Source organism: Eupeodes corollae, chromosome 3, assembly GCF_945859685.1.
Source record: "Eupeodes corollae chromosome 3, idEupCoro1.1, whole genome shotgun sequence".
NCBI classification, from domain to species: domain Eukaryota; kingdom Metazoa; phylum Arthropoda; class Insecta; order Diptera; family Syrphidae; genus Eupeodes; species Eupeodes corollae.
In genome coordinates, this window is record NC_079149.1 from 4684297 (window position 1) to 4700313 (window position 16017).

At 31.6% G+C, this 16017-nt stretch overlaps 2 protein-coding genes across 2 annotated transcripts in view; one reads left to right on the forward strand and one right to left on the reverse strand.

Moving 5' to 3' along the window:
- Nucleotides 1–4748, forward strand: part of LOC129949057 (alpha-1,3-mannosyl-glycoprotein 4-beta-N-acetylglucosaminyltransferase B) — a 119520-nt gene extending 114772 nt beyond the window's left edge. Inside the window, exons 5-7 of the mRNA XM_056060265.1 lie at nt 46–478; nt 608–866; nt 3973–4748. Of these exons, the coding sequence (XP_055916240.1) occupies nt 46–478; nt 608–866; nt 3973–4008 (728 nt within the window). The 3' untranslated portion in view covers nt 4009–4748. The remainder of the gene's footprint in view (nt 1–45; nt 479–607; nt 867–3972) is intronic.
- Nucleotides 4749–12459: 7711 nt separating this feature from the next.
- Nucleotides 12460–13777, reverse strand: LOC129951492 (probable Ufm1-specific protease 1). Its single transcript, XM_056063677.1, has 2 exons — nt 12826–13777; nt 12460–12771 (listed from the first exon to the last, which is right to left on the reverse strand). The coding sequence occupies exons 1-2, from the start codon at nt 13504–13506 to the stop codon at nt 12646–12648; spliced, it is 807 nt and encodes a 268-aa protein (XP_055919652.1). The 5' UTR covers nt 13507–13777; the 3' UTR covers nt 12460–12645.
- Between the last annotated feature and the right edge of the window lie 2240 nt (nt 13778–16017).

Below are 16017 nucleotides of genomic sequence, written 5' to 3' on the forward strand. Positions count from 1 at the left end.
TTTGAATTTTTATATAACTCGTATGTGTTGTCCTTTGTTTTGAAGGCAAAATGTTCAAGTCAGCCGAGCTTCCATGGCTAATAACATTTTTTCAAATGTTCTACAACGATAAGCCTGTTGACTGGCTGTTGGACCATTTAATCGACACAAAAGTCTGCAATTGGGACAAGGACCAGAAACATTGCAAACAAGAGAAGGCCAAGTACTGGTTTCATTACAAGCCCTCGCTATTCCAACACATCGGCACCACTTCATCACTAAAGGGTAAAGTGCAGAAACTTAAGGACAAGCAATTTGGCAAGATTCCAAGCTTCTACCCGCATCACAACCCACCGGCCTCGGTCAAGACGAACATAGCACCCTACAAGAATTTCCATCTAAATCGTGCGTATCGGGGGGAGTCGTATTTCTGGGGACTCCTACCCCAGCCTGGCGACTTGGTGCAGTTCGTTTTTAGTCATCCAATTAGTTTGAAGAGGTTTGTTTTATGTGTCTTGGATGTCTTTTGTTTTGTGTGATGTTTTGTATTCTTTGTTTTGCGGATTATGTAACAACAATTGAAATTCTGTTTGTGTTTCTCTACATCCTACCTAACACGTCGCTCTAGGTATCTATTCCGGAGTGGCAATAGTGAACATCCATCGGATAGATTCTACAACACCACGGTGGAGGTGCTCCCGGACTCGTTGACTGAGACATCGCCGATTTGGAGTACGTACAATTCGACGGCAGATGGGTATTTGATTGTGGGTGGATTCGATGCTTTTGGGCTGGCAGAGGGTGCTATTGATCCGAAAATTGGAACGATAAAAGAGATCCGGCTACATGTGCACAGCGATAGTGAAAATTGGGCGTTATTGAGTGAGGTGAGTTAAATTGCGAGACCTCAATCAGATAAAAGTTGATATTGATACGTTTGGTTTTATGAGCTATGAAAGGACAGGGTTTGTTTTGGTTTTGTTCGAATGATGATTTCTGATAAAACCATCCTTGGGATAGAAAACGAGATTCTTGAACAAAGTGTGGATGGATTTGTTAATAACATATTTAAAGCCTGTGCTTTGAGAATCCTTTATTGTTATAAGGAGAATTTTAGAATGTGGAGTTTGAGTTTAAAAGGAAATTAGTCCAGAGGAAAATTCAACTTAAAATTGTTTAGGGAATTTAAAGAACTCTCTCTCATAGGTTTAATTTCTTTTCTTTACCAAACCTACAAAGTTTGAAGTTTTGGTTAGCATAACATCGCTTCAATATTCAATATTTAAGGAATATCAATTCAAATTCCTCGAATGTAAATTTACACGAAAGATTACAAATTCAACATGAATAATGAAGAGTATCCTTCTGGCTTAAATAAACTTTTCATTCAAATTGAAGGACTCTTATTGCTACAAGTTATATGTGCACCTTATCTACCTTTATTTAATTTTAGGATATAGAAACATTTTATAAGAGTCTATAGTTTTGTGTGGTGAAATCGAGGACCGACCATCAGAAAAGGATATCAGTATTTGAACAAGTTTTCAATTTATAGATTCACACATTCCTTCACTTTATTATATTCTATCACCATACAGGAGTCCTTTTGTGGGTTAGTAGGTAAAATATCTTTCCTAAATTAAAAAAAAGAAAACATTTTACATTTAAGGTATTGATTCCTTTAACCACCCTCCTATAGGTAAAAAGTGAGAAGATTCTATGAATGTGGAAAAGTTTGAATGATAAAGTAAAATAAAGAAGCTTTTGGAAGGATATCCTACCTCTGTGCATAATTATTTCATTTCGAAGGATTTTTAACACATATATCTTAAGGTTTATTTGATAACATAAATCTATAGAAAAAGTTTTTAATTTATTAGGTTTTTCCTTATGGAAGATAAGGTTTTTGTTTAAAAAAAAAATGGATAGTTTAAGATGTTTATACAAGATTATTTGTATAGTGTCTATAAAAGTTGACACTTATGTTTAATGAAGACATTGGTATTAACGCATACATTTCAAGAAAAAAAAATAGCTCTTAACACTTTAGATTGGTCTTCCAGAACAACTTTGAACCTTTTCCTTTTCGATTACAATTAAAAAACACCAACATTCTCAAATGATTTCAAATACCGGAAATGAGCAATCTTTGAATATCAGTTTTCATTTGACAGTTGAGGTTTCCACAAGAAAAGCATAATTCAAAAGTGATATCTTTATAAGATTTCTGTCAGATTGACAGAAGTGGAGAATGAAAAATAAACACAATTCACTTATCATTCTCAGTAACCAAAATGTTAAACTAACATTTCTTTTCTTCGTTTTTAAATTGTGTCAGAAAGAATTCTTGAAAAATCAAATAATCATAAAAATTCTGTTTTCAGATTTCTGACAGCAAAAGTGAAAAAACTGTTTTAGAAACATGGGAATATAGAAATATGAACTAAATATTAAAAAAGCAGCTTATCAAAATGTAACCAATTAAATAATGTTTGATTTAAGTTTTTTAAATAAGATTTTTCACAATAAAATTTGGAAAATACAAAAATTGATGTGTTGCTTTTGACGTAAACTCACATTTTTATAATTAAATTGTTTGACTGATGTGTTTTTTTTTGTTGGCTTGAGAAATAATTTTTCCTAAAATATATATATAAGCAATTTTTAATTAATTAGTGAATCCATCAAATTAATTGTTTCAATTTAAAGTACATCAAGCGAAAACAAATTTGACAGCTTCGTAAACACTAGCTCCACCTTCAGGAATTAAAAGTAATTAAATGACAGACAGAAAATTTAACTGCAGTGTTGCTAACAAAAAAAAGACAATGTTGTTTTCAATTAATTACAAATAAACCTACATATGTAAAACCTCATAAAGAACTTTTACTACTTTCAAAAACAATTTGTTTTTGACGGTCATTTGAACGTTTCAGCAATCACACATCACACCTACTTATTTTGTAAGGAGCTAAAAAATGCCTCCCTTATTTTCCAGTCTGTTTTTAACTATCAAGATAAGGCTTTAAAACAATTCACCTCAAAAACAATGTTTTGTTTTTTAGTTCAGAGTTTTGAACTCTGATTCTTCATAGAGTATTAAACACGTTCAAAACAAAGTCTGCACTGGACGTTTCCTAAACACTCTGATTTCCGATTGGGATTTTTAAGAGCTAAAAATTTAAACGAACTGAAAATTAATAATTTTGGATAATGGATACACTTATTTTCATAAAACCCACTTTTCAATTTAAAGATATGGTAATAGTTTGTTTTTCATTTTTCGGCTGAAATTAGAACTTTTTTTAACTACTTATTATTTAAAAAAAATTTCCTTCTCTGCCATAAGAGCCTACTTTTATCGCGTTTTCAACTGTTTTAGGTTTGTTTAATCAATTTTCCCTATTCACACAAAATTGGCGTGTCAATAACTGTAAAACAACTTTGAAGCTCTGAAAAAGAAAAAAAATTGTTCAGTTTGAAAATTCTGGCTCTGTTCAGATACAAAAAAAGAAAACGCCAAATGTACTCATTGGCTGCGTTCCATCGTGTTTTGGATAGACTATTCATGGCATGTTAGATACCCTAATGAGTGGGGTGGATACTTTTATTAAGACAGCTGACAAAAAATTAAAACAACTTTTAGCTTATCACAAAAACCTGAATTATTGTAGAACAAAACTAAACGATGAAAAATTTTAATAATTCACATGATCTTTCCAAAAAAACATACAACTTTAAAATCAATTTTCAAGTCCCTTCACACTCACCCATATTCTAATTCAGCTGTTTTGTCAGGTATACTATCTTTCAGAGATTGGACGCAGCCAGTGTCTATAAACTGTCATTAATTATAGAAAAATGGCTGCAAATTCGATTCTTGCGTCTATTTTGGCTCACCCTATATTTACAACTTGTTTAAACATTCTTTATTTTTCATCTATTTACGTAATTTCAATGTAATTTAATAAAATATTGTTCATTATTTTGCAGATTCATCTACAAGATTTAAGCAACAATGTCAGGTGACCACCAAAGCCAATAATTCGTAGAAAATTCTCACAACAGGCATAAAACAACACCCGTCTCTATTTTAAGAGCTTTTGCCATAAAACAAAACAAAAAACTAATAAATTCCTTAAGACTACAAGTAAAAAGAAACAATGAACCATTAACTAACAATAATCTAAATATTGTCTACATTTTGTATAATTATTATTAATATTATTAATATTGTTAAATATAAAATAAAGAAAAAACAAACTAAGTAAACAATGAACAAAAAAACAAAACAAAAAATCAAAACTAAGGATTTCCGTTACAAGGCGTGTGTATATTTTTTGAGTTTAAGCATGAGCAGGCTTTTATATAAATATTTAAATAAATGTTTTTAGTGCTAACTATGATAGAACAAAACAACAACAAAAACAAAAAACAAAACAACTTTACACTTTAAGATAATCTATTTAAACACATTAAATATAAATGTTTAAAGAAAAAATAACTGAATAACTGTGATAAATTATAAATGTTAAATGTAAAACGAAAAACAAAAATAAAGTTTTTATTAAAAAAAAAGTAAGTAAAAAGAAAAATGAAATAATATGTGGTACTTTACGTGTAGTAAAATTTAATTGAATCATTAATGAAACAAAACAAAACGAACTTAAATAGAGTAAATAAATGTTGTAGGCATAATTTTTTGAACAATAAAATAAAAAAACGAACACACTAAGCAAACACGATTAATTAATTAATTAATAAAATAAGTATTGTTATTCCCAATTTATGAATTTTTATTTTGCTCAATTTATTTTTATTACAAATTATCATTTTAGTTTTTTTTAGTAGAAATGAAAATGTATTAATTAATTTAATAGAGAACGAAAATAATAAAAAGGTGCCTGACTGATTTTCATTATTCTTTATTTATTTTGTTTGTTTTTGTTTTAGTAAAATTAGTTTCTAAAAATATACTTTTTAGTTATGCGTTTATACCTATTTAAAAACTTATATAAAAAACGACGTTAATTTATGATAGGTTTGTTTTTATTTTAAGAAATGTAACTTAGAAATGTATTTTTAATATAAATAAATGTCAGCCAACATTGTTAAAACAAAAAGAAACCAAAACAAAATAGATGTATGTAAAATGAAAAAAAAAATAACTTTGTTTTATTTATTTTGTACATTTTATATTATGTTTTAAGTTTTAATCTCAGAAGTTGGATCTATTAAAGTAGGTGCAGAATTATAATTCGTCGCGTCGGTAAAATATAGTTTTTTTTTCTCTTGCAAAAGTTTTAAGGTCCCTAGAATCTAAGTTAAAGATTTTCAGAGAGATGTCTGTGTGTTCTTACGCCACAGTGCCTGTACCTTCGGAATACCATTTTTCGTAGTAAAAAATTTCGGTTCGGCCTAAATATCTCTCGAACTAATAAAGCTAGCGACTTCAATTAAATTTGTAATTATATAAAATGTGACGTGATACTAAATAATTGCGATATTAAAAAAATTCAATTAACTGATTTTTTTATAAATCAAGAAAACTACGAAAAATATATGTCACCTGCAATATTTTACCAACAAAAAATGATATTACGTCCAAAATAAATTTGTGCAACGAAGAATAACGTTTTTAACAGGTAAAATTTTGAGAAACTTAGAAGCACAAATTTTTTTAAATAAAAACCTGAAATAAAACACTGAAAGTTGGTAAAAATTGATTTTTGACTAAAATATCTTGACAGAAATTAAAGATATTGTCTTCAAACTAATTGTATTTTATACAAAAATATTGTCTTCTACATATATTGAAATGTTTCTATTAATTTACAGTATTTTTTTTATTTAATAATCTACAGAAAAAAAATTACACAAAATTGGTAAAAAATAAAGTTCAATTCGAATATTTCGAAAATAGATTAGGCTATTGATTTCAAAATTTTGTTTGTTTTAGACGAAAAATTCATGATGTAATGCTTGTGAGGGATGTGTTATGCTACCATGTAAGATGCCCTCAACTTCTTTCGATAATACCTATCTACGCGCCGCTAAGATCCTTTAGATCAGTAGATTTACTTTATGAACAGTTTCACAGAACAAACTATGGTTTTAATGAGCCGGTCTCTAGAGCTATCATTAATTTCAATAAAGTTTGCCATTATGTTGACTTAAGTAGTTCGAGAAATTGTTTTAAGGAAAGTGTTTTGCTTTTATTTATTTTTTAATACTGTATATAGATATCGTTAAAAAAATAACATCAATTATTGTCATTATTTTAAGAATTCTTTAGTCGTAATCTGTTAGCTGTAAATTGCTTGTAGATGTAAATAAATAAATATATTGTTTAAGTAATTTTTTTTTTAGAAAAATTCAATTTTTTACAAGACACGAACAATTACAAAAACAACAAATGGGTTTCTGCTGAAGTATTATGAGATCAAAGAAAAATATGACTTCAAATTTTGTCTCTCACACATTATATTATTATTAAAACTTTGTTAAAGTTTTTGAAAACTAACATACGGATTGGAAGTTAGCAGTGTTTTTATTTACCTTTAAGCAGTTTCACAATTTTCTGCTCAATACCGTTTGAGCATGAATACTTCAGAGCTCCTTTGAGGATTTTTTAAAAATTTAAAAATCATCCTGAAAATATCTATATGGAATGTTAAAGAAAGAGATTACAGATTTCGAATTAAAAAAAGAATATCATGTAGGATACTGATTTAGAACAAAACTCAATGACAATACTTAACGACAATTTAATGTAATCGTTAATGTTTTAATTTATGAGTAGCTTAAACCGTATTGTGTCCTGATGTACATAGGAAGTATAGTTTCAAAACATTTTCTTGTTACAAGAACACATTACAAGAATGTGTGATGTTTAAAATATGTTTGTACATTTTCGTACGAAAATAGTTTTTCCCCGAATTTCATTGTTCTCATTATTTGGTATCCCAATTTGAAAAGATCATAAAAATCTCATGATTTTTCAAAAATTTCCTTAATAAAAGCAACACAAAATTTCGCCAAATAAGTGCGAACAATAATTGTAAATTACAAATTTTAAAAAATTGTAGTGAATGATAAAGTTAACAACATTGAAAAATTCTGGAAATATGTTGGTCATATTAAACTTGCTTGAAAATATTATCAAAAATAACTTTAACTAAATAATTAATAATTGGTTAAGTTAATTTCAAAGTTGTTTTCACTTTAAAGCCATTAATCGATAATTGTTTCATTAAAGTTTAAAACCAATGAAAATGTTTTAAAAATTTACATATTTATAGGCATGTCAAATTGGATAAACCTGAAACTAGAGTACTCAAAATTTGTGCATTTTTTCGGTTAATTTTGAACACTTCGTAGATCGATTTAATTTTGCGAAAGAACATAATTTGGTTTATTGTTTAAAATAGAAAAATATACAAAACAAAAATTAAAAATTTAAGCATCTCTGGTAAACAAAAATCGTATGAAAATCCTAGTTAAAAACTTAAAAAAAAACGTTCGTAGTAAATGTAGAGTTTGCAATTTAAGAATTTAAAAAATTTAATAGATGTGTAAGTAAAGTTTTATATTTTTGAATATAACAATGAGTAATGAAACACTTTTTTGGATCTGATATTGAAATTATAAAAAGTAATCTTTTTGAATCAGAAACACAGAATCTCATGGTCATAGAAGAAAAGAGAGAGTAGAGGCCAAAAGTTAAAAGAAAATACATGTATTTAGTTGTTCAGCCTTATTATCTCATATCTTGTTCCCATTACGAAAATCGAAATATCCATTTAAGGCCATAAACTCTCATTGGGTGCATTCATAAAGCTAGTGACTACGTAGTCAAAATTCAACTAGCTTTGTGAATCCAAAACTACACTACAAAGCTAATCAATCTGGAACTGTCATATTATTGATAAATGCAAATATATAACATGTTTGATTTGATAACATTAACTTATCTTTTGTATTTTTAAATTCAATAAAATCAAATTTAAGACATAAATTGAAGGATTTAAAGTAGTATTTAAATACTGAACGATTTATTTCATTTTGAATTCGTGTGTCTTTACCGAGCAGCTGATTGTGAAACGTGAAACCCGAATTTTTTACACTACTTCGCAGGGCCAATTTCAATTACTTTTGCAGTTAGATTTAGCCAGTCAGAATCCCTTGACTACGTAACCACTATTTTTTTGCAGGATTTACGACTTGAAATTTTAAATAAATCTTGTAAAATACGTTTTTTTTAAATTACGTAGGATTTTTATATATGTATAGCGTAGTAATTGAAAATGATGGATAGTTTGTGTTGGTAAGTTTTGAACTTTCTTATTAAGAAGTACGAAATTTGGTCAAAATCAATATAACGTAGATATTCTACATAACAGTCATTTAAAATAATAAAACCAAAAGTTCACTGGTTGAGAAGATTTTCTTACTGGCAATAAAATTGTTATTTTCCAATGTGTTTTGATCGCCTTAATTTAAATCCGACTTCAAAATTAATGTATCAAGTCAGGTCTTTGTGATATATTACTTTTAAAAATTGTATATACACATAAGGCTTTTTAAGGATATCTACATTCATAAAGTAGGTTTTCCAAATCTATAATCCCTTTCTTCAATATTCAGTTAAAATATTTACCTATATTACTTCAAATGATATGCGAAAAACCTTCATAAGTTATTAGATTTCATCTGTCTTTCATAAATCTGAAAGAAACGCAAAATCATTTATGCTACAATGGTTTTCAACAAAAAAGTAAGTTTTGTTCTTGTAACAAATCAGTTGTACTAACAAATATATCAAGTTTTTGAAATATAAAAAAAAAACTATGTTAAACTTATATTTTTAAAAGTTGATGAAATAGTTAAAAATTAAGTTTGGATACGAACTCAGCACAAACAAAAACATTAAATTTAAGGTTTTCTTGAAACTGCGTATAGAGTCAAATAAATACTCATATCATAACTTATGAGAATTTCCAGAAACTAAGAAATTCTATAAGAACAAGTTTTGTACTTTACAATATCAATCAATTTATGTTTAAAAGATATTTTGAGTTTTAACTAAGCCTTCTAAATTGGTTTTAGAATGTTTAAAGGCATATTTTTTAACGCATGTTTTAAAAACCTTATGTGATAGATAAATTTCAAGCCGATATTCGTATTTAGGACACGTTAGGTATTGTTAAAGGTGAGATAGTTTGTAAGATAGAAGGTAAAAACTAATTTTATAGACCAGTGAATAAAGAGTTCGGCCGTGGACGTAAAAAAAAAATTGTTACACAGCCGCTGCTTTCTAATCAGTTAATAAAATCCATAATAAAATCCTGTTTCTGTAATCTTGAATCATATGTTTCTATTTCTTGGAAACAAAACCTTAAACAGCATTAATAAGTTGGGTATATATAATTCAGACAGGATTCCAACATACAGATATGGACATGAAAATAGGAACACCAAACATAGTTACAAAAAATTCCATTTTTTATTAACCTAAAAAAATTTGTTTCAAGTTTGGTCTCCATTTTTTTTTCAAACTAAAATTACCCATTATTTGTAGTAAAATTATAACATAAAATATTTTAAATTCATAGTTGGGTTTATTTTCTGTAAAATGTTTCTCCCGCAAAATTATCTATGGGATTTAAGTCAGTCGATTGGGATGTCCACTCCAATACGCTAATTTTTGGTCTTTGTAATACTTTTGAGCAGATTAGGATGTGTGCTAAGGGTCGTTGTCCTGCTGTAGAACACATTTGATAGGCGGGTTCTCATCTGCATAAGGCAGCATCGTATCCTGCATTATATTAACCCTCATATTTTGATCCATTTTACCATCAATCAAATATATTGGTCCAAAGCCATGCCAAGAAAATTAACCCCAAAGTATGATACTGCCGCAACCATATTTGACCGTTTTCTGGATGTATTTGGGATTTAGTTCTTTCAAATTAAGCCTTCAAACGGTTTGCCTGCCCTCACTTCCGAACAAATTTATCTTTGTTTCATCCATCCAAAAAACATTCCTCCACTTTTTGCCTTCTTTTGGCCCATACCAATCAAAATTATCGTTGTTAACTTTTTTTTCCTTAGAAAGGGCACCATTCTTACGATGGTTCAGGAAGTTATTGGAAGCTGTAGGTACTTTGTTTTTTAATTCGCTCGAAAACTTGTAAAGATCTTTTTTGAGGGCAAATTATCTTTCATACTTCTCTTGGGGTTGTTTTACTTTTGTTTTAAGCTGAGTTTTTTGGATTTCAGCGGTCAAATTGCTTTTGCAATCAACTTGAGAGATCTGCTCATAATTCTGGCAATTTCACTCAAAGATTTTCCCTCAATTCGTAGAACTAAAATGTCAGCTTTTTCTTCTAGTAAACAATGCTAACCGCGACTCATATTTTCCTTAGAATTGATTGTAATATCATTAAAATACCTAATTTGAATTTACTTCCTAAAGTGAACTTATTATTTTATAAAAATAAAAAAAAAAATATATGTATATAAAAAACTAATATGTTTGATACTAGTTAAATATTAAAATCGTGTTCCAATGTCCATCAAAAACCATTCTTACCTAAGAAATGGTTCATTTTCAATCAACAAGCAAAAAAAAAAACATGTTATTTTGCATAAGAAAGTCCAACTTTTTTTGATAGCGGTTAAAACTACTTCTATTGCATGTTGTTGTTTTAATTTGGTTTAACTCTTAGCAACTGTCTCTGTATATATTTTAATGTCCAACCATTACATCGGGGCGAAACGCATATAAGAACACCTATGCTGGTTTATTTTTTTTTTCATTTTCATGATTTTAAATAAAAATTTCATTTTCATGATTTTTAATCATATTTATTAAAAATTTTATGTCCATGTCTGTATTTCAGGAGTTAATACCGTTCATTTATCTGCCATGAAACATGAAGCTACACAGCAATTTTACAATTACAAAATTGTTATACTGCTGACTTAACGTGAAAGTCGTAAAGCAAATCATCATCTTAGATATATCCTTCTTAAAAACAACAATGGAAAATAGGAAAGAGTACTCTCGGGCGTATACGAGGTGTGTTCAAAAAGTACCCTGAATTTTCGTTTTTTTTCAAAAAATATTTATTTATTCGTTTACATTAATGTGGTCCCCTTCAAGGTAGTCCCCCCAGATATAATACACTTATGCAAGCGTTTTTTCAAATCTTCGAAGCCCTCTGATATTCACTTTATGATATGTCCATTATTTCTTCGATCGAGGAAAAACATCGTCATTACAAGGGTCTCTTCAACTTTGGAAACAGTAAAAAGTCGCACGGAGCCATATCTAGTGAATATGGAGGATGGGGCATGACTACCGTACTGTTTTTGGCCAACAAATTACGAACAAGCTTCGACGAGTGAGCAGGTGTGTTATCGTGGTGCAAAAGCCATGAATTGTGTTTCTATAAATATGAGCGTTTATTTGGATTGCTTCAAGCAAACGTCGCTTTAACTTTAAGGTAATACTCCTTATTAACCGTACGACCTTGTGGTAAGATCTCTTGATGCACTATGCCATTATAATCGAAGAAAACAGTAAGCAAAACCTTAACATTTGTTCGAACTTGACGTGCTTTTTTCGTTGGTGACGTTGGATGCTTCCAGTTGGAAGATTTTATTTTGGTTTCGATATCATAACCGAACACCCTTTCAAGTAAACCTGGATCGTCGTTGACGTCATTTAACAGCTAATGAGCGATGTTCATGCGATTGTTTTTCTGGTCAAACATTTTTTAAATAACCAAAAATCGCCGAGCTCATAAAAACACGTCGAACCTTAGCAAATACCACAGACAAAGTTATAAGTGAATATAGCTGGAAATTGCGTCATACTTTAGGGACATGTATACCATCCTCTCCAGACCCGCGAAATTTAAAAATTCCGGGTACTTTTTGAACACACCTCGAATGTACATATTCACTTTCGAAATTTTTATTCTTAACCTATGACTTAGAAAATCTTGTAGGCGATGTTAAAGAAAATATATGTATGCTTCCCCCCTTTTTGATAAAGTTCGAAGGTAAAGTTATTCTTCATACATCACTGTTCCCACATGAACTGCCTGTCGTATCTAGCTTTAGTCATCAATCCACACTTCAAACACCTCCGCACAAAGGTCCACTTAGCTTCCTGCATGACTGATTTGAAGTAAGATATTTGTGTTTTCATTTTACTAAAGTGGGGTGATGAATGGAATTGTTTAATCGTACAATCAGTCGATTATTCCATAAAAGCTGCGTTGTAATGTTTTACTTAACTGCAGAATGATTCATCTTCGATAATTTTTCAAAACATCTTTAAACAATTAATAATACAAATAAAAATTCCATTTTTTTTTTTCTATTGCAATTCTATATTTGTGAACTCTTGAAACAATTAAGCTTTACAAACAAATAAAACATAAGATTTGAAGGCATTCAGCTGGTTCCCTGATTCTTTGGACTAACATATTGTTTCTATGAAGAAAACCACGAACAAATGGCCTTGAGAATAGAAGAAGAAGTAAATAAAAAAATATGGAAAAAGGATAAAAAGATAGAAGAGTAAAATCAACAAGTAGTTAAAATTGGCTGAGAAAGATTGCTTGGTTTTTCTGTTTAGGTACTAAGAAGTTATTAAATTTGTGGAAGACAAAGATTGTAGAAGGAGCTGTCGACGAACTCCGAAGAGTGTTGCCAGCGCACGTAGCCGCATTGGATTAGTTCCTCTGCGGACTTCGGTCTGCCCACGTAATGGGGATCCTAAGAGAAAGAGAATTAATGGAAAATCAAAAAAGAACAAAAATCATAACTTACAATAACTAAAAAGTAAGCTTGATTCCCACTGATGTGCAGTCCGGCGATGCCCTTAGAAGAAGTATCCTCATCGCCGCCCATCATCACCACTCCACCGCCGTCCTCGAAGTATTGCTTCAAAATATTCGCGTACTTTTTGAGGTCCTCGCGCTGCGGCACGTGCATTATCTTGCACGGGATGTCGTACAGAGCATCGATGACATAGAACACCTCCATGGCACCGATCCAGTCGCGCGACCCGAAGAACTCAAAGGGCTTGTCGCCGATGTCAACCAGCAGCTGCTGGATCTCGAGAATTGACGGAACCACCGACTCGCGGCCGTCCATCAACTTGTCTTCTATCCACGAGCAGACCGTCTGCAGCGTGCGATAGGCGCAACCCCAACCCACGTCGTTGTGGCCGTCACAGTTGTAGTGGAAATACTTGAATTTGCCACGCGTTACAAAAGTGCGACCGTTCTTGGTGGGAGGCTCGAGAGCAAAGTGGACATTGTCCAACAGCGGATATGTGAAGCTCGGTTGCTGTTGTTGCTTCACATGATGTTGATGTAGCGCCTTGGCGCTATCGGGTATGATTGCATCATGACCATGGCCATGGCCATTGACGATGCTGAGCAGTTGATCTTCATTTGGTGAAGATGCGTTGTCGGGTCGTCGTTGTTGTTCGATGCAAACTTCCATTCCCGATCTTTTGGTTTTTAGGATTTTCTTTGATTTGGTTTCACACCCGAAATATTTCAAATACAAATACGATTCAAGTTTTGTTTTTTTTTTTTAAGATTTTTGGGGGCGGTTTTCTGAACTACATTATATTTGGGATGCAAATGCGTATCTCAAATAAAACAATTTTCAGAGGATTTGGTTGATTTTGGCGACGTTGCGCTTCCTTTGGTCTACGAATTTCAAGATAGAAAATCTATTCAGGAAAAATGTGAGAAGAGAAGTGACGTCTTTCATTTTCATCTTTTGTCTTGTGACAGTTGTCATATTTTTAGTTGTACAGCGGTTAGATTCAAATGTCATTTGAGTGCCATTTCAAAAGTGGTTGTGAGTAAGGGTGTGTGCTGCGATTTTTATCTGAATGGGAGCAATTTATTAAATTTTGATCTCAAATTGATTTTTTTGATTTCAAATCAAAAAACTTATTCCATAACAAAAGAAAAAATTTTGTTTCTAAATAAATGTTTAATTTGCGAAAGAGTAAGGGCTATAGCAACTTTAGTAGACTATTAGTATAGTTTTCGAAGTAGAAGACAAATAATTCGGATTTTATTTTTGCATATGCCCAAAAAAGGACAAGTTGTGATTTTGTAATCATTATCTTTCAAATTGCCGTTGTACCAAATTTTTAAGTTTGGCATGTCATGTCAAAAAATAAACACAAATCTGTTAATACAAGTCTTATGTTTGTAGAAATACAGAAGGCCCCACGGTCCCACAACAGAGTCCTAGAATTCATAGTAAGTGGGCAACTAATGAGGTAAATTTCACGTGTTAGTCTTCGATTTATTTAAATTCATTAAATACATTGATGTACCCTATGAGCAAATAGTAAAACAATTGACATAACTTTTAAACAATAGCTGTCTATGAATACAAAAATCCCACTGAATGGATGGATGCAATCTGTGCAAGTAAGGGAGATTTTTCAAGACTAACTTTCCAGTCTACTTTCCCATAAAGCAGCCTAAATTGGAAGGCAAGTTTTTGGCAGCCGTCCAATCAGATACTATATAGAAGCTTACATAACCTTCAAGACACTTAGTTGTCTTAATCTAGCCAATGTTTTCTATGTTTTAACCTAAAAATTCAGAACTTGGACAGTTTTCCAGTTTGTTGTCACGTTATTAATATTTGTTCAGCCTAATTTGTGTGGTATTACATTGGTGAATAGAGTTTTGTAACTGACAAATGATTTACACTGGTCGACAAGGTTTTCTTACTGGCATTAAAATTACACTATTTCAATGGGTTTTAGTGGCTTTAATTCAAATCTGATTACAAAATTAATGTATGACGACCACGACAGATTTTTAAAATTCGAAAAACACAATAAGGCTTTTCGAGGATATCTAAATTTATGAAGTTACATTTTTTTCAATAAAATTCGAGATGGTTTTCCAAATTAAAATCTTTTTCTTCAATACTCAGTTAGAATATTTAAAATGTAACATTGAGAATCAGTTTTCCAGATACTGGAAAAAACCCAAGAACACCAAATCGACACACACCATCTTTTCAAGGCCGCATATAACAGCATCTACAGGGACGAGCTGTATAGAGCCATCTCCAGTTTTGGCATAATTGCTAAACTCGTCTGTTTGTGCAGGATGACCATGTAGAATTCACGCTGCTTCATAAAGGTTAGAAACAACTTAACAGAACCTTTCGATGTTAAAAAAGGTTCTAGACAAGGTGATGCGCTGTCATGCGATTTTTCAACAACACTAGAGGCACTATCCTTCAAAAGTCTGTCCAATTACTAGCATATGCTGATGACATAGATATAATCGGAAGAACTCAGCGGGATGTCAATGGGGCTTTTGTAAGTATTGAAGCAGAGGCGGCAAAAATGGGTTTAACGGTTAATGAGGGCAAAACAAAGTATGTACATGTTGTGGTCAAGAAAAGACATACAATACCAACGTTTTGGCCAAAACGTCACCATCGACAGACGTAACTTTGAGGGAGTCAAGGACTTCGTCTACCTAGGCTCCGCTGTAAACGCAGAAAACAACACCAGCGCTGAGATCAAACGCAGAATAACTCTTGCTAACCGCTGTTTCTTTGTGGAAAAGTCCTCTCTCGAGGGACCAAAGTGTTGCTATATAGGACCCTTATCATCCCCGTCCTGTTATACGGTGCAGAAGCATGCACTATGACAAAAGCGGATGAAAGCACCTTGGGTCGCTTCGAGAGAAAAGTTCTTCGTGTGATCTACGGTCCCGTATGCATCGAAGGGGAGTGGAGGAGAAGATGGAACGACGAGCTGCACGGGCTGTACAGCGACTCAGACTTAGCCAGAAGGGTAAAAGTCCAACGACTAAGATGGCTGGGTCACGTAGAGCGCATGGAAACCAATGCTCCGGCCCGGAAAGTCTTCGAATCCGCACCCACAGGACAGCGCAGTAGAGGAAGACCGCGAATCAGGTGGCGCGCACAAGTGGAAGGTGACCTCACCCAACTTGGAGC